The 19,369-nt window shown below is 42.4% G+C and overlaps 1 protein-coding gene across 1 annotated transcript in view; it reads left to right on the top strand.

The window, feature by feature from the left end:
- The window catches only part of LOC118220611 (disintegrin and metalloproteinase domain-containing protein 12), a 90,256-nt gene that overhangs the window by 29,149 nt on the left and 41,738 nt on the right, over positions 1 to 19,369 (top strand). The window contains exon 4 of the mRNA XM_035404581.1: positions 13,834 to 13,912. Coding sequence (XP_035260472.1) covers positions 13,834 to 13,912 — 79 coding nt within the window. The remainder of the gene's footprint in view (positions 1 to 13,833; positions 13,913 to 19,369) is intronic.

The following is a 19,369-nucleotide window of genomic DNA, read 5'->3' as shown; positions in this document are numbered from 1 at the left end:
GAATAGGGGGAATGTTTTTATGCATATGTTTGCCATGTTAAAAGAATAATGAGTTTGATTGTTTGGTCCCTAGCCCCTCATTAGTTCTACTATGAAGATGTTTTGAATATAGATGTGGGCTCTGGGGTCAATTCATTTGAATCTAAGACATTTGCATTAATAGGATGCTGCAAAGGTTTTTTTAATGCTGTGCATTAACACAACCCACTCAAAAAATTGAATGGTTTTTAGCAGGAGGTCCTTCAGCTATCCCAGAATTCAAATGAAACCGCAAGGCAAGGTGTAAAAACAAAATCTGTAGGCATTTAAACTCTAGTGATGATTCACTTTGTTTTAGATAAGCCACGTACCTTGAAAATAAGTCACATTTTCCATCCTGCCTTTGGTCTAGACTTCACCCCACAGAGATAGCTTTTGAGTGGACAGGCCCATTTCCTGTATGTTGGATTCAGTGTTTCCCGTCTCAAAAAAAAAAGGACAAAAAGGGAAAATTTTGTCTCGGTGATGAAAAAGCATGAATAAAACATAAATGTCATTGCCCCGGTTATTACATCAGCCCTTAGTGATGCAGCTTCCCTCTTCAAGATATGTCACATAACAAGGGCATAGCTGATTGCCTTTGTGAAGGACCGGCATGGATTTCATTAATCATGATCCCCCATCTCCACCCAGATGTGGGACGCAGCACAGGCTGTCCAAATGGATATTTACTATGCAGAGGTATTATTGAAACAATATACAGTTGATACATCGACTGTGGGAACGGGAAAGAATGCTTTATTTTAGTAAACTAGAATGAAAACTTGGATAAGTAAACCCCTGTGCAATGTGGGTATTCAGTGATCTTGGCTTGCAGTGTAATGAGTTGCCTTAGTTAAGCATTTCAAAATGCCCTCCTCGGCCAAAACTACACAATACTTCCAAAGGAAATTTGGAAAAGCCCATAAGATTTTGTTTTGAGACATATGTGGAAGACAGCCAGTGAATCTGCCTTGCTGGCTGACTGAGGAAGGTCATTCCTCCATTCAGGAATGAAGGGAAGAGAAGAACCTGGGCTTTGAGGAGTGGCTGCTGGGAGCGTTAGGTCATGGGACAACTAGCTGGCGAGAGGGCGTTGAACAGTCTGGTTGGAGTGTATGGTATGATCATTGTCTGACGCTAGGCCGGTCAGTACTACTTGTAGCTTGGTACACCAGTGTGTGAGGTTTTAATTGAGCACAGGCAGAAACTGGAAGCCAGTGATGGGAGTTAAAAAGTGGTGTGGCTTGTGAATCTTGGCAGGTTTACATGGGTGGACTGACATGACTTCATTCTGTTTGCTGTTTCATCGGTAAATCGCTTTTCCGTCACCCTTTACCAAATTATTCACTTTATCCAAACCAAAAAATATCCACCCATGTTGAATGTACATATACTGTTTGCCAAATTCCATGAAAAATATTTGATTTTTACTGTGACTAACAGAGCTGAAATTAAACACTGTAATCTTGGAACATCATCTCACCGTCATTATCATCACCCTGTGTATGTGACAAGTGCACGTATCTCTGGGGAAACATAAGCATTCAAAGTTCAGTTGAGCACTTCCAAGCTTTTTATGGTCAGTCTTGACCTTTAAAGAGATAGTATGACATCACACCTTTAGTCTGATGGCTAATCAGTATTTTCTGGCCTGTGAACTGTTTAATAGCTTAGATTTTTATGACCTGCTCAGTGAGGCTGTTAGCCCCCGACACACAGACATACCCATAATTCCTGGTGGCCGATGTCCTTTATCATTCCATGTTTTAGTAGTTCCTCTGAACATTTTTGCTCATTCTGCAGTTCCAAGAACATTAAGACGTGCCGTTTAAGCGAGGTAGAATGACATTCAGGCCGAGCTAAAAAGTGAAGTCATTCCATGCCGGCACCGTGAGGTTGCGATGGCTCTTGCTCGTGTAACGACATCTGCTTGTTTAAAGTTATGAGACACGGCTGTGATGTGGGATCGTTCAGCACTGTGACTCATTATATTACAGACCTCCACCCGACGCCACCACCCCACTCCTGACGGTTGGCTAAGTGGTTTAATGGTGACACCTATAAAACTAAGTCTTTCTGCTTATTATATTCTGATTTGGGTCAGAGAAGAGTGGCTCCAGGCCAGGGATTTCTCATACACCAACAGGGGAAATCATTGGTACTGTGGATACTGCTACCAGGCAGTGACCTGTACATTTGCACATGAACACACATGCACATGCACACATGCACACACATGCACACACATACACACAGAAAATCTTCCATACACCCCAGGAATATGCAGACAGTGATGAGTGCTTTGAATACCAAATATCTGCTTGGTGCAACTGCAACTCGAGACTTTGCATTTATTTCTGCTTAAATTAAGCAGAGTTAAGTTCAGTCACGTTGTAAAGAAGAATATGGTCTATCTGAACACTTTGCAAGACCATGGCGCAGCGAATACTTGCAGTCCACATTAAGTATAAATGCAATTCAGTCTAAGAACAGTAAATGTAGCTTGCTAAATTGCTATCTTTTTCTTCCTGCTTACACTGCACAGAGCCTAATTTGCATATTAATGTACCCACAGGTTTTCTTTCAAGGGTTGCACGACGTGCTGTCTTAACACAATAGTCCCTAAGTATCTTTGCTTTATTTTTTTGGGAATCTTTAAGTAAATAATTTTATGCTTGTGTATTGCTGATTCATTTCTGTGCACAAGTTCAAGCTGACAGCAAACATTGTGACTTTTACGGATGTCCCATTGTTGCAACAGTATAACTGTCATGAATTGATGTACTAGTTTTGTCTTGGCTGCTCGCCCAAAGGATGATCTTGATGGCCTGCTCTGGGTGAAATCCAGTCATTTGACTAAGGCACCAAGTTACATTAAAGTAACAGTGTATCATGTCTGCTAAAATTCTGAGTTCTTTATTAATATACATGAAACTTATTGGATTACACTACTAGCACTGAAACAATTAGATATGAATAAAAATGCATCTGTGTGGAATGCTATAACCTAAATTTGCATAAATAGCCTTTAAATACTTTTTTTTTTTACTGAACAGCTTTTTTGACATCTTGATCATAACATCAGAATAATGTTATGCATCTCATGCCATAAGTATTGAAGAAAAAAGAGGGAAACAGATGAATGAGTTAATTACATTATTGATAAACATATGACATCATTTTCACAAAATTTTCTAAAATTATTGCAGTGAGCTTTATACATTTTTAAAAAGTAACCAATGGAAAACAGATTTAGGGACATTTTCTTATTTTTATAATAAGCGTTCTCTAGTTAAGACACCCCATATTTCAAGCCACATCAACTTCGTTTTCCTAGAGTTTTAAACCTTAAAACCATCAGGTCAATCCTTATGACCATTCAGCTGGTTTAACTGAATCTGGATAGATGCGTAACACCATACACCACCACCACCAGCCTGCACACAAGGCAGGATGGCTCCATTGATTCATGCTGTTTATGCCAAATTAGGACCTTACCGTCTGCATGTCACCATAGAAATCGAGATTTGTCAGACCACACAACCTTCTTCCAGTTGTCCAGTTTTGGTGATCACATGCCCACTGTACCCTCACCTTCCTGTTCTTAGCTAACAGGACTGGTATCTGGTCTTCACCTCCACTTCAAGGTTCAATGCATTTTGGGTTCATAGATACCCATCTGCAGTTTACTGTAGTAAATGGCTGTTATTTGAGCATTTGTGGCCTTTCTGTTAGTTTGAACAACTTTATTTTCATCTGACCTCTCTCACAATAATTTTGTTAGCCAACAGAGCTGCCGCTCTCTGGTGGGTTTGCATTCATTACACCATTCTCTGTAAACTCTAGAGACTGTAGGGCATGAAAATCCAAGGAAGGCAGCTGTTTCTGAGAAGCTGGAGCCTCCGCACCTGGTACCAACAATCATACCGCAGCCAAGGTGGAAAACTTAGATCACACATCTTGCCCATTTCTAATGTTTGGGTGAACAACAACTAAACCTCTTCGCCATGCCTGCATGCTTTATACAGTATATTGAGATGCAGACACATGGATCGCTGTTTGGGGGAGCAGGTTATGTGCGTTAACGAGCAGGTGTACCCAATAAACTGGCCACTGGGTGTAGATTTTGAATTTTAAGACCAACGGGTGAAGAGGTGAAAGGAGACATCTTGAATGCATTAGCTTGTCCTGCAGTGACCCCATCTGCCCATATATTCAGGGCCCACGTCTTTGATCTTGGGGTGAGACTCCAATATTTTCAACCTCCTGCCCTCTCTCAGTAAACCTCACACATTCCGGGTCTATTCTCGTGAACTTTGAGATTGATGTCGGCACCATTGAATTAGAAGGAAAACATCTTACTTATAGAAGCTGCCTACAGTATTTCATGATTATGAAGACCATAGTTCTGTGCTCCACAGTCCTGCAATTTCTTCACTCAATTGTGCCAGCAAAGGAAAGAAAGGGAGGCTGAAGGACACAGGTTTTGTGGGGGAGAGAGAAAAAAGGAGAGAAAGAGAGATATAAACTGAATCAGAGAGTAGTAAAATAGAAAGAGTAAGGGAAGGAGAAACGTTATGGGTCACAGAGGTACAGGTAAAGTGTAAGATAGAGAGATAGATATTGAAATATTGTGAGAATGACAGAAAGTGAAGAAAAAGGGCAGGCAGTTGAAGGTAGTCCCTGTGGAAAACGCATGTCTTTACCAGGGCTTAGTAGAAACAGCTGGGCCAAGCACCTGCCAGGACTAAGAACCAGTTTCCTTTCCGTGTTGGACAACTTTCCAACCCAAACATGAAAAGCAGAAACGAAACATACCCAATGACGGAGGAGTCTCATACCCCGCCACCCCACCCCACCCCACGTTCCACAGGCCACAGGACCTGGCAGGAGGACAAAAAAACATGTTGCGGTGAAAATATTTTCAAAAATATTAAATATTAATTCTAAATATTATTATTATTATTTTTTTTTTTTTTTTTGAATATCCGTTGTGAGTTTCAGCAAAGTTGAATGTACTGTTTGGTTCTTGAGATTAAGACAAGAGACTTCTGTCCCCTACAGGGGACAAAAATGAATTGCTGGGTCTTAAGCAAGGAATACGCCAAGGTGGGGATTGGCCGAGAATGCAAATAGGTGCAAATGAGGCGACAACCATCAGCATAGTGTGACCACTTCATCATCAGAGAGCTGGGACAGCTCACTTCTGTCAAGTGTCGACTGGACCCCCTTGTTGTTGGCTGACTATTGAGCGCCTGTCCGTTTGGTGTATTCACGGCTTCAGCAGAGTTTACTCCTCAGATTGTTTTATTCCCCGTTACCGCTTACATATATATTCTTTTGGTTTCTGTGTTTACATCATGTTATTTAGACACCATGGTAATGTGTGAGCAGTGCTTTGTCTTCTCGAAGAATTTTGAAAAAGCCAGGGATGTTAAAGCTTTTAAAGGGTAATTAATCAGATTTTTAAAGGGTAATTTATCAACAGCACGAATACAGCATGCAGGCATTTGTCGTCATGCTATACTCGTGTTGTCCTCAGTTGCTAATGCATTCAATGTTTAGTGCACTCTGTAGCACTCTGTTTTTAGGTGATCACAAGGAGGACAAGATATGAGGAGAAAACCATATTGAATCAAATTGGTGTGCTGGCATGCTTGCTTTTTTCATTTCCCCCCCCCCACACTCTGAAAATCACACTTATTTGGTGGAGGTGGTAAACACTCCAAGATCGTTCCAGAATATCCGTTAAGTGGTTGTTTATGCACTTATCTGATCAATATCTGGTTATTGTTTGTTTGAGAGTTTTGTTCAGAGAGTTTTTGCACAAACAACATTTAAGCTCTGAGGCTTAGCCTGCACTCGTGTTGAGTGGCTTTGCCAGCTAAGCCACTCGGTAGCCCCCAAAGTGTGTTTTTTCATCGAGTGCTTTATTTACGTGAGACTCCATGAATAGCGGCAGGCTGCGTGAAATGGCGTGGACAGTTGGAAACCTTTCTTGCCGCTGGCTTCAGTTCATGAGTTCACACTAATCACGTCCTGCTGTGCTGGTTTAATAGTACATGTGTGGGAGGGTATTTATAGGGAAAGTCAAGAGAAGTGGAGTGTATTGTATGGCCTGTCCTGGACTGAGGGTGTAAAGGACTTCTCTTAGCAAAAACCTTTAGCCTGTCAGTTAGCGCCTGTCGCCAGATCAGTATCTCCCTCCCCTGAACAAAAATGAGTAGAAATGTTTCCTGTTCCTGGATCAGAAGCATCCTCTGCTGTCCAGCGCTCCACAGAAACCTTTCAGCTGAGAGTTTAGTATTAACTTCTACTATCCAGAGATCAGCAGAAGCTTTTACTACATAACTTCTACTGTTCAGAGAAGAGCAGCTGCCTTTACTGTTCACAGATCATCACCCACCTCCCCGGTCTAGAAATCAGCTGCTATCTACACTTTTTAGAGAGGCACTGGTCCCTGTATTGGAGCGGCCAAAATTGTTAGCACACCTCATTAGAATTCTGATTGGGTTTCTTTCTTAATTCAAATTTAGTGGAGCATAAAAAAACTGATATCAGTCACGGAGCCATAATAATTGAGATCATGTGCGTTCAGCCTTCATTATCAATCACAGACATATTTCTGCATTAGCTTGTGTGCAGCGTGGCACTTTATTGATTTTGTGGGCTTGCTGGTGCTTAAATGAGATCCACCGCAGTGTGTGAAGGCACTGCGGAGTCCTTGCTGATAATGACTATTTGATCTGTCCACTATTGTCACGGCTACGACTGTGAATGATGAGAGAGATTCCCGGAAAGGAAAAAGTCATTGCGATAAAGCCAACCATTGCTTTGGGTCCCTGCGCAATCTGCTTTGGGGGTTTTGTGAAGTGTTCTCTCTCGCTTCAGACCACAGACCCATAAATGCCCGGTACTAAATGTCATTATAAAACCGGAAAAGTCATGAGAAACTTCTGTAAGTATCTAAAATATCTTTCAGTACAGAGGAAAGCTGTATAGCCCAATTGAAAAAATATATAAAAAACTGAAAATATGACAAAAAGTACACAAAGTCAATAATTCCCTTTCCAAGCATCCTTATTCAGTCACAAGGGCTCTGTTTTAACAGTCAAGGCGCAATTCTCAGATTCTAGTGCTAACTCAATGCGCTGGTGAGAAAGGGCGTTTGTTAATTTTGCGCAATTATGGCGCGGCTGTAGAAGAGGCTGGTTTGATAGCAAAAAATTAACTGTGAGTGTAATTGGGGTTTGGTTTCATTACTGCCAAACAGAGCGCCCATTTCCTCCCCTTTAAAAGCGGTGTTCACCATTTTGTGTTCAAACGGGTTTACTGCACAACACGAAACTACCGAACCTGGGCAGGTGACAAATATTCCATTTATGGGAGATGAAACCAGCAATTTCATGTGCGCCCAGGCGTGTTTCTGCTAACGTTGTCACAAAAATAGGGCCCGTAGTGTTAACCCACAAGGCTGTTACAAAACATTTATAGCACCGCATGTCACGTGATTTGTACTTGCATGTATTTTCACAACCATGCAGAGGTGCAATGTTTTTAATTAACACTTCTCCAGTGATCTGACTTATTATCAGGAAAAGAGCAAACAAATCCAGTGACCCACCCCTCATCTTTATTAAGATGAGTGTTGTTACATTCCAGGTGTCTTTGCTGAGCCAAGACACAGAAAGTCATTTTAAAACTTTGAGCAGAATCTATCCCCGCTTATCTGACTGTTCCTTGGCTTTGTGTGCTTTGAGGTCCCCAAACACCAGGGTGGACCATCAGCTGAACTGAGGTCAGTTTGGGTGGTTCAGTTACGTGTGTAAATGGAACAAGACCCACCAGCCACAGCTGTCTTGTTTGGTTTTGTTCCTGTCTTGGTCCACCTTATCTAATGACTCCTGAGGAGGTATGCAGTGCTTGTATTTCAATTAGGACTGACTCAGAAGAGGCCATGTTATGGCGTTTTCAGACCTAAGAGACCCCAAAGGCGTCTTGAGGATTATGAAATTATAAAAGATAATATTGTCAAAGAAATGTTGTTGAAACTACTTCAAGCTTTTCTGTAGATGTCGGCTGGAATTGCTGTATTTATTAACCATCATTGACGCTGTTGGAATTGGGTCAAATAAATATGTAAAAGTCAAAATGTAGAAGCAAAGCAAAGATGTGAATCCCTCACTCTTGGTAACAAATCTCTGTTAGTGCAATCATTTGTTTGTGTGGATTCTTTTTTTGTTCAAAGATGATAAACAAACATGATGTTCCCAGAGGATGAGAAAAATGCAAAAGATCTCTTTTGCTTTCTTCCCAAATGAAAGTAAGACATGCACTCTGCCATATGAAAATATCTTGTGTATCACTTGAGAAACTGTAAAGTAAAATTCAATATGAGATCAATACAATCTTATTAAACGTTCTCTTCATTGATTTTCAACCAACTCATTACATCTGTTGTCCAAAATGTGACGCTTTCCTCAACCTGGAAAGAAAACAGAAAGGAAGAAAAGAAAAGAAAAGAAAAAAGGATGCAAATAATATTATGATTCTATATTAAGGAACACCTTGCAAGATGAGAATTCCGTTTTCCTATTTCTTGTTTGTCTCATTTGTATCTTGCGTTGTTTTCCCATTTTTCCTTTGTGTAATGCTCCTGTGTAGATTTTAGGAGAGTCAGTTCAGACACAGAAGATGCACAGTTTGTTCTCCTGAGAAACAGAGGAAGGCTGGGCTGACTCCTGAGGTTCACTTGAAGTGTGCACAGGGAGGCATTCTGTCACCTGCAAATATACTAGAATATCAGATTTCCTTTGATACTTGGATGGGTCGAAGTTGTAAAAGAGTCACTCAACACGTGTTATTATTGTTTGAGAATGCTTGAATTTTCAGTTTCTTTGTTCCCGTGGAAAAATGGTGTGACAGCTCATTTGTAACACGGTGCGGTACTAAATAGGGAATGACTGACCTTCACTGTGTGAGACGGTCACAGACATGGGGAAAAGAGTATTTTCGTCTGTATGAATTTTCATTGCTCGCACAGAAAGCGGTCTGTAATAGAGCTTCTCGATCAGTCACAGAAATCTGCAGAGAAAACTGTTCGCGTTCTTCTGGAGATTATTTAAACGGGTGTGAGGATCTGGGCTGAGGACGGGAGAGGACGGGCGCTCGCTGTTACGCCTTTTTTTTTACGCCTCGCTCTTGACTGCAAAATTAGTCCCGGCCTGTTTTCTTGTGATTGTGCCCATGGAGCCGTTGAGTTTCCTGCCATCTCCTTGGTTAATTCCGAGCTTTTCACACGTTTATGTGAACTTGTGTATCATTGTGTATGAGTGTAAAAAGGTGAAAATAAAGAGCAGATGATCGCCCCCTGTGTGTGTTTGTGTGTTTGTGCGTCTGTGTTTGCATTTGTGCATTTGCGTGTGTGTGTGTGTGTGCACCCATGTGCACCCATTTGTGCAAGCATTTGTGTATATATAATGTACATGTGCTTGTGGGGTTAGGGTTAGGGTTAAAAACCAAGAGATTTACTTTGAAGTGAGGAGTGTAGATTGGGCCTTATGAAGTGCTACATTAGAGCTCCTGTAACTACACGTGTCTAGAGACTTTCTCTTGCAGAATTGAACGCATACACAAAAAGAAAAAAACAGAAAGTTCATTTTGGGGCTGGTAAAAATAAGCCTTACCTTCAACAGGTGCCCAGGTTTTAATGATCTTTATTGGAGCACACGCTTGTTCGTTGAATACTGCCTGCATTTTTACTCTTTAAATTAAATTCACACCCACAGTTATGAAGGGTTTTTGTACAAAACCACAAAGGTTTTTAAATAATGAAATAAGAAAGAAATATGCAGGACCTTTGTGCCTTTGCTGGAAGGCAGCCTTTAATCATATTTAACCTGTGGATTTCTAGAGAATTCCCTAATTAGATTGTTGTTTGAGTGTGATGAGTCTCAATAGGCTTTGTGGGTGGTGGGCTCAGTTATTATTGATTCAAACCATTATTAAATTTATGGAAATGAAGACAGTTGTGTCAGTGCAGTGGTTAAGTATAATTATTAACGGTGTATTTTTTCCCTGGTTTTTAATAAAGACCTGCTGTTTTTTTGTGACTGAGCATCAAATTAAAGTGCAATTAAGAGAAACATTCTTACCTCTAACTGCATATACAATACCTTCACGCCTCACCACAGTCACCTGTTTGTTTTCAAACACCATTTTGATCCAGATTATAGTTTCATTCAGGAACGGCACAGCAAGGAGGTGCACTACGGATAGGACCGGAAAAGAGAACAGATTTTACTGGCAGGCTTTTCTTTCATTCAGTTACACTCTGGGTAAAGACCAAATCCTCTGTGACTGTGGTGATCCTTGCGATCCAGGTTGCGATCCTGACGCCTTTCTGCAGATTGAGGTACAGTACCACACCCGAGTCCTCCTTCTTCATTGGCTGCCAATTCTCCACCCACACCGTGCACTGAATCACTGTTGCCTTCCATTTGTGCATTCAGGCCAGTTAGCCCAAAGGGTGCGGCACTGCTATGTGAAATGCTATGTGAAAAGTGCTATCGATGCAACAGCTGCTTGGATCTTGCGCTTGGAGCTCAGATGACAGGGCCAAAATCCCAATGAGCCAAATCAATATCTCAGAAGAAGGTTTTCTGAGGTTAGGCTGTTGTATCATGCCAACGCAACCTTCCACTGACTACAGCAATTAGCAGTGAAGACGCAGTGAAAGCTTGACCACAAACGATGGAACACAGGAGCGGCTAAGCATCACATGCTGTGGTCATGCGCCCATCTTTTGGAATAAAAATTTTGTTTGAAAAGCATTTGAAAATTATTTGGAAGTATTTTTTGAAAAGCATATGATGTATCAACTGCAGATCCAGATAAAGCATTTGTCATAAAAAGTGAAAGGCTGGAAAATTGTTCTCTGTAAGCAGCAATCCTGGATACATTTTGTCAGAAATCTCAATCAATCAATTTGTTTTGGTCTCTCTGCAGTGACTGATGTAATCATGGCATTCTCGGTGTTTGCCGTTTTTTTTATCTCCTTTTACATCTGAGACATCGCCCCGAAGTGCTGGTTAGGAGTCTCATCACAGCTCTGGAATCTCCGGAAATAAACGTACTTCAGTTAATTAAAGTTCTGTCAGTGGGAAAGTAAGTCAATAAATACTCATTGTCAGGCAACACCTAAAGTACAAGAACATGACAGAATTCTCTCTCGTGTGGGTATCTGTTATACAAGTGCTGTTGGTGAAAACAACGAAATCTGAAGATTTCGAGGCTGTCTTACGAGACAAAATGCATAATTCTGTTCCGATCAGCAGAGTGAACGGTGACAGGGCCCTGACAGCAGTTCAGAAACATAAAGAACTTTACGCATGATCTCTTGTTCTTATACGTCTACAACGGTCTGCCAATATAACTGCCAGTAATGGAGCATTTTAAATCTCTGTTCGTTCCATGGGAAACGCATAAAGGTCCTAAGCTGTTAAAAAGATTTACAGAAATCAGTAAATTTAACGTGCATGTTCATGATTAAAGGAGAGTGATGACATGACGTTTCCAAGTTTGTGTCAGTCATCCCAATGCTGAGTAAGAGTTGGTTTGTCGATTTGGCTTCAGTGGAAGCAGGGGTAATTCACATCCAAATGTGAAATTGGTTTCGCAATAAATCTCTGTTGCGCAGATGGGTGATTCAGAGAAGAAGGGGGTCCAAGGTCTGGCTGGCTCAGAGTGTCTCTCTCAAACCAGAGAGCTCTCGTGCTGCGACTCTCTCTAATTCCTAACAGGCAACAACGACAGGCCAGTGCTGCTTCTCACAATGCCGTGCATGAAGTTCCAGCAATGAACATTCTTTATTTTATTTCTCTTGTTTCGTCTGTCCTGCTGTTTTCCCCTCTGTCATTTTGGGGGGCGTGCCCCGCGTAGCCTGATTCGAAAGGACCGGTGAGGCGGCCCGTATCAAATGCGGGCTCCCTTTGCGGACGAGCCGGTTACATATGGATTTCATCATGATCGAGGGGGTATTTTTTTTTGTTCGTTTTAAGAGTTTGCAGAGGCGAGATGACTTCAGCCAGCTCTCGGCCGGTCGAAGCGGCCGCATTACCGTCGCGGATTGTGCAGACACGGCATTGGCCCGAGGCCCGCCTGCTCGCCGGGGAAACGGCGCTGGCCGCCTCCCATTCCATGAGCTCTGCCGCTGTGCCGTCCCCAGGCGTAATGCATTTTAGATGGGACTAACCCCCCCCCCCCCCCCCCCCCCTTACCCCCCCCCCTCACCACCACATCTCATTAGATCACTGCTTATTGATATACACCGAGTGGACAAGGTTGCTGGTGTTGTAATTCACCCCAGGGCGCTGTGGGCTGGCTGTGTCTTGCCTGCAGCTTTTCTGCATCTGCGTGGGGCGATGAGGCGATGTGGCGACGCACCTTTTTATGGATTCTTTTTCCTGTGTGGAAACTCCTCTCTGACCTGCAGGTTTGAATGGGAATGAGCGAGCGATGCAGCAGCGGAGTATGGTAACGATGTACTGGGTCAGCGTTGCGATTCCCAGAATGCATTTGTGCGCATGGTACCGTATTAGGGTGCTTTCTGCGGTTGTTTGGCAGCGTGGTTTGCGAGCACCTCCCGCGTACCCTGGCCGCAGAGCACGCGCTCGCGCAGACACCATTAATCACGTGTTTCTGCGGATGGTGGGCAGATGTTGCCGTTCCGCCTGTCTGACTCTGAAATCAGGCTTAATTAAGACATTTGTTCATAAAAAAGCAATAAATAATAAAGGATTGTTTTGATGCGCCTAACTTCTGTCCCCTGCGCTGCGGTGATCTACGATCGATCCGGGCTCTTTACTCTCACGGCATTCGAACAAAAAAGACCAGCGGACGCTGCGTACCCCGACCGCTGAGGGCGGAGTTCTCAGCTGTGAGATCAGCAAGAGGATCCAGCGACTGATGGGCGTCTCTTTTTCCATTAGATTATCTTCCAGCCAGACATCTGCTCTCGTCCCGCAGTCACAAACACACACAGACACAAACAAGATCCACAGAAATAACGCTACATAAATGAACACAGGAATACGCACGTGCGTGCTTAAACGCAACCAAACACAAATGTAAACCCGATCTCTCTGTCACACACACACATAAGCTGGCTATTTCTCTGTCTCACAGAATGATTGAAAAAACATCTGAGATAGGGTGTTCCAAAAAGGTATTTATTTGAAAAAAAAAATGCAATGGGGAAACTGCAGTGTTCCACTGAACGAAACCTTGCTTCTTACAAAATGGTCTCTCTTCTGCAGCTTACATACCAGGTTTTAACCTATGTCAGTTGCAATCACCAGCAGCTTCGGAGACTGGTGGCGGTTTAAGGTAGACTGGATTTATAACAGAACGTGTAAAATGTAATGTGTTGTACAGAATACATTATATTTTGACCATTACACAAAGTTAAAATAAAGAGGCCTTCATCCATCTTCAAACACACAGAAAGACATGCTGTAGCCCCACATGATGTACAGTACACACACACTGTAATTTGCAACTCATCAGGGAAAAATGTGGAGGGGCCTCATGACTGTACCTTTCCTCTTGTAACTGTTTGCGGTGTCTCTGCCTAACTGTCCTTCAAAGCCTTAGGTTTCCTTTATTTATTAATATGCTTGATTAAAAAAAAGCCCTTGAGCAAATAAACTGCATTTACTGAGGTGGAAAAAAATCTTCAGGGACTGAGCTCTTACTGTAATTGTGGGATAAGGAACTCATGTGTTTTCCCTTCTTTGTTTATTTACTTCACAGGGGCTTGTTTGCCAGTCATTACACGGAGACTCACTACCTGGAGAACGGAAGCGTGGTCACTGGCTCTCCGAACTCTACGGTAGGCTGAAGACCGGGCCTTCTCCGCCTGTTTGCTTACATGATCGTTCGGGGCAACAAACACATCCTCCAGTTGCTTTCGCCGCATTGGAACGTTCTAGTCCAGATGGTTTCGACATTTTTTGGGAGTCTGGAGAGGCATTCAGAAAGACTGAGCAGGGAGCTTCCCCTGGTTTAGCCAGTAACAGTAACAGCATCCCGTGCGTGCAATAAATTTACCTGTAGGTCCTGTAGTATATAAAACAAGCTAGACATCATGTAAAAAATGCTTGCGTTGTTCATATTACAGACCATATCACGACTTATGAATAATAAGACATAGATCACATTTAGTCTCTTGGCCAAGATAAAAGAATAAAGCTGAAATTCTATTAGCTTATGCACGCACACACAGCAATGATAATTACTGACTGCAAGATATTTTATTCATATTGGCATTCATAAACAGATTTCTCCTAAATGGCTGATTTACAGGAACAGGCATGCTTTGGGGGTGTTTTCATTGTAGTTCATGTTTCAGACTGTGAAGCGAAACATAAAAGTGATGAATGTTGCTTGGATATGAACTGATGCATTGACGTATCTTCAACATCCCCCCCCCCCGTTATTAATTAATTCAGGACAGAGGGCAAATCATATACGAGAAATGTTCCACAGCACCGTAGCTACGGCACAAAACTCTGCACTTCAGTGGTCTTTCAAAGAAGACCAGCAAATGACCCTTCGCGCAATTGGTCAAGGCTGCTCAGCTGTGTGGAGTTCAGTTTGATTCATGTTGCAAGCATACAAGCACAATTATTGTCTAGCAAGGTCTGATTGGGGTCAGTGTAACCACTTGCTGAAGCTTTCGTCTGTCCGGTTCAAATTGGATTCTCGGTTTACGTTTTTTGCATAGTTTTTCAATAGGCTTTCTCAAAACAAGATAACCTTGTGTTTTTTCTTCTTAATGAATACAATGCCAATGATAGTTACTTCGAGGAATACTTCACTTTCCGGAATAATATTTTTGTATTATTTAGTGTGTGTGTTTTGAATTGTCCCAGACAGTTTTGTGTACAATCAAGGATATTTTAGATGCTTCCAGGGGTTTCTCGTGACCTTCACAATGGCTAGTATAGGACTGTAAGAGGCAATTTTCTCATGCATAGTACTGTTGATACAGAAAGCTGGGACACTTCTTTCCTTGAATAAAGTAGTCTAAGGGTGCATGTGTCATAAGGGATAATACCAACTGAAAATGAGATTAAATGTCATTTTAGAAATAAGAATCAGATAATATAAACATGTATGACCTCTGGAGCCATAATGGGTTGTGGAAGCTGTTGGAGTTTACTTGAAGTTTATTTTCTTGCATTAAACACAAACTGACTGATGCCCCATAACAGGCTTTGTAAAGGTCTGGGAAAAACTTATTTGGGAATTAAAAATAACATTCACCACACACAAAAACTCTGGGCCTATTACTGAAATAACAACAAAAAACTCAAGAAAGTGAAATATCTCCTTAGTTTGTCCGGTTTGTCCAGTTTGTCCAGTTTGTCCGGTCTTTAACTTTTCATTCCCCTGCAAAGTTTTGAATTTTGAACTTTGGGCTAGTGGGTGGTGCAAAGTTTGGTTTTCCAGGAGTAGAAAGAGCACAAAGAATAAAGAAAAGTTAAACAGACCAAAAAAGGTATAGTAGAAGACTTAAAATATACAGAGCATGGGAAAGAGATGTTGAATTTCATAGCTGTTAAAAACATGAAGCCGTGTGAACAATGGTACACATTCACTTCGTGAAATACAGTAAGCGGAGAGTGCACTGAGACTGAGGCTGCACCTTTCCAAATCGCCGTTGGACTTACTGGAGAGCACTGCGAATTCCACTCATTCCATACCGCACAGACAATGAGGGAGGCTGTGAAAATGACAGAACGGGGGACTCACTGACTTAATTCAGGGCGCTAACAGGGTGGGGAAGGGATGTGTCTGTGTGTGTCTGTGTGTGTGTGTGTGTGGGGGGGGGGGGGGGGCAGTCAGTTTTAATTCAGCCTGATTCAGCATTGGGGGAAGAGGCTTGCCCTCATTCACACTAGTGACAGAACACAGTTCTTCTAACGGGACTGCGTTTGTTTGACAAGCCAGTCTGCATTAGGAGGTTCTGAGATTGCAAATGTCCTTGCTTGACAGCACAAAGGAGACTTGAAATGTTTTCACTGCGGGTTTGAGGCCAAGGGCTGTGTTAACAATAGCATATTCTTGGATCTTGTAGTTGATGTCTGAACTTCGCTGTCACTCTACTTCAGTTTTGTTTGTTTTCTTGCCCTTTTCTTTGTGCTTATGTGTTGAAATTAAATATTCCTAATGAAAGAAGTGTCGTTTAGAATGGAAACATACATAAATGCTAAATTCCAATGTGGGAAATGTCAATGCTAAGTTTCCAGAACTAAAATTGAGAAAGTTATCTACAAAGGAAATGTCTCAGATATGAAACATAGTCATAATTTCAGTACGTTTGCATAAATATTTGTCAAAAAAATATGGATGACCCAGACGGTGCAGTGGGCCGCTGTTTCCCTGTAGTGGACTTGCATGCACTTTCCATTCACTGTCAGTGCCTTGTGAATAGCACATTGTGTTTTTCAGGTACTTACAGTACAACAGTTTAATGGGTGCAAAAGCTTCACAAACCTTTTGGGGATTCCCCCTCAGCTTTTTATTTTTAATCCATTTTTCCTGTTCTCCAAGTTTGGAATGTCTGAGTGCAGCTGTAAGCATGTCCCTTTGCTACGACATCCTCTGCCAATTGAGGAAAGCAGGGACTAGTATCTGTGTGCTCTGAAGTTTTTGTAGCTAACTATTGAATCGCTTCCTTTCGCTCTGTGTTCGATACTACAGCTGTACAGCAGCTGCACATAGTAGACTGCAGGTGCTCGATTCGCCAAGGGGCTGTTTGTTTGTGATGAGGGTGGCTAAACTCTGCTGATTGACATTCTCCGTCAATAGATGAAGCTACAGGGTTTCTGACAGTGTGCCATCACTCGGCACTGTTGGACCGAGCTAGCATTGGCACCGTCAATTATGTTCTAGACTGCGGGGTGCGCCGGTACGCCAAAGGCTAGCATTCAAGCTGCTATATGCCATTTGACATCTCCATTGCCTGTCAGCTATGCAGACCACATAGGCCAGAGAATAATCAGAAGGTGAGAACTGACAAGAAAGTTGAGAAGACGCAATAATAATGCAAGCTGCTGGGATAGCAGGCGGTAAATTCTATGCCCCTTAGCCTTGTGTAATGCCGAACCAGAACTCCTGCATGTATTCTAAGCCCCGAGCTCCTTAACAAGCCTTCCCTTGGTGGTGCTGTCAGCTTGTTTCCCTTTGTCCCAGTTTCTCAATGTGGAAAAAGGCAGTGGAACACCCTTGGCAGAAATAGTCATGTCGGTCTCTGGCTTGCTGCCTGCCCGAGAAAAAGAAGGCTATTTACAGCTGCTTTATTAATACCGGACTGCCATTATGGCATTAAAGAAACATGGTGTGGCCGGTATTAACGTAAATGCTAAACTTAGCACTTTAATATCACTTTAATGCTTTCATATTTAATTTATGGGGGGACTGTGTCAGCCTTTTTTGATCTTGGGCATTAGCATAAATCAGTAATCGTTCTGGCTGGTGGAAGATGTGGCTGGTTTTCTGCATATCAGACTTGTGGTATCGATTTTCACTAAGCGAACCTGTGTGGTAATTATGGCAGTGAGTCATGCATTTAGCTACAGAATAAGAAAGTCCTAAGATGCTGGGCCAAAGGAACTCTGTTGCAATGACCACGGTTCCCACATTCCTTGAAAATGCTTGAAAGTTTTTGAAATGGCACAGGTCTGACAGAGGTACTTAAAGTAAGAGATTTTGGTGCTCAGCTTGACATTTTTGATATCTACATTTTATTTAAATAATGCTCTTCAGAATTGATCATAGATCAGAATCCACATTATATGATTGAGGTTCAGGTTGGAATGAAAAGAATCCATAAATTCTGGAAAATGAGATCTTGAAAGGACTTGAAAATCCTTGAATTGTTGGTGTAGCATGAGATAAATGTGGACATCCTGTAATGGGACAGAGAACAAGTCTACAGTGACCATGGGGTTAACCAGAGTAGTTAAAACTGTACTGCAATTGTCCAGTGGTCAGTGAGTAATTCAGTGGAACACTTGATAGGGGTAATGAAATTCCTCTGGGACAGCGAGCAATTTGAGGATAATGGGAACCCACCATGTGGTTGGTCTGAAAGCAGTTAAAACCACCAAGACTGCGAAACGTGCCAGCTAAACACCGAGCCCGCTCCGAAAATACCAGGGCAAGTATTTCCTCCCGAGGCTCAATATTGACTTTCGGATAGTTTTTCCGCTGAGTCTTACCGCGTGGCGTGCTCGGCGGTGTGGTACCTGAACCCTCGACGCTTAAAAAGAGGCGTGCCAGCCATAACACGGGAGCCGTGTTTTCACTCCAAACCAGACGCTTCCTCCTCCTCCTCCTCCTCCTCCGACAGGCGGCCTTTGTTGCTCCTGCTTGCTGCAAGTGGGGTGGGCAGGTAGGCAGAGGGAGAGCTTCTGATTGCGAGCCCTCGTGCAGGCTAACCGTTTTTGCACTGCGCAATCCTCCACAGTACAATCCACTCCCTGGATATACCAACAAATAAAAACTGCCATAGGGCTGATTCATGTCCAGTGTGTGGGCAGGCCTATTTACAACTCTTTGTATTAGCCTTCCACCATATTTCTGTGCCATCCAGGACAGAGGCTGTTATTTGGCTGCACAAGACATATGTTTTACCTGGTCAGATATTACTCACCAAGGGCTCCAATGCCCAAATCAATGGATTGCCTTTGACAATAAATAGCACCCAGCTGATAAATGAAAAAGGCTTTAATTGACTTAAGGTAATTCTGATTAACGTCCGCTCTCCCAGAGGACCGTACTGTACTGCGCTATAAATTCATAGCCATTGCATTTTGAATTATTTCCCTTTGGACATTTGCAGTATTTTATTGTAAGGCTTTATTATATTGTACTCCAGTCCCTTCATTAGTATATGTGTACATAAACCATACATATGCTTGTGTGTGTGTGTGTGTGTGTGTGTGTGTGCCTAGGTGTGTGTGTGTGTGTGTGTGTGTGTGTGTGTGTGCGTATGTGTGTGTTTTTTGGTTTTTGCATACACGTCTGTGATATTGCAAGCATGCTGTATGCACTTTCATGCTTCATTTTGTGTTCATACATGCTAACTGTGCACATCTTCAAACAAAAGTGTTCCAGGAAGGGGGGTAGACCTTGGCCTGGGTTTGAACCTCAGAAGATTCTCCGCCGAAACAGACGCACACTCTTCACAGGCTCCTTAAAGAGACAGTATACAGTGCCACAGTGACTCACCAGTCGCAAAAATGCACACACTGCAATGATTAAAGATGTCATGTTTTTG

Source organism: Anguilla anguilla, chromosome 2 (assembly GCF_013347855.1).
Source record: "Anguilla anguilla isolate fAngAng1 chromosome 2, fAngAng1.pri, whole genome shotgun sequence".
Taxonomy (NCBI): Eukaryota; Metazoa; Chordata; class Actinopteri; order Anguilliformes; family Anguillidae; genus Anguilla; species Anguilla anguilla.
Note: the sequence above shows the minus strand (reverse complement) of the source record. Positions and strands in the feature narration are given on the sequence as shown.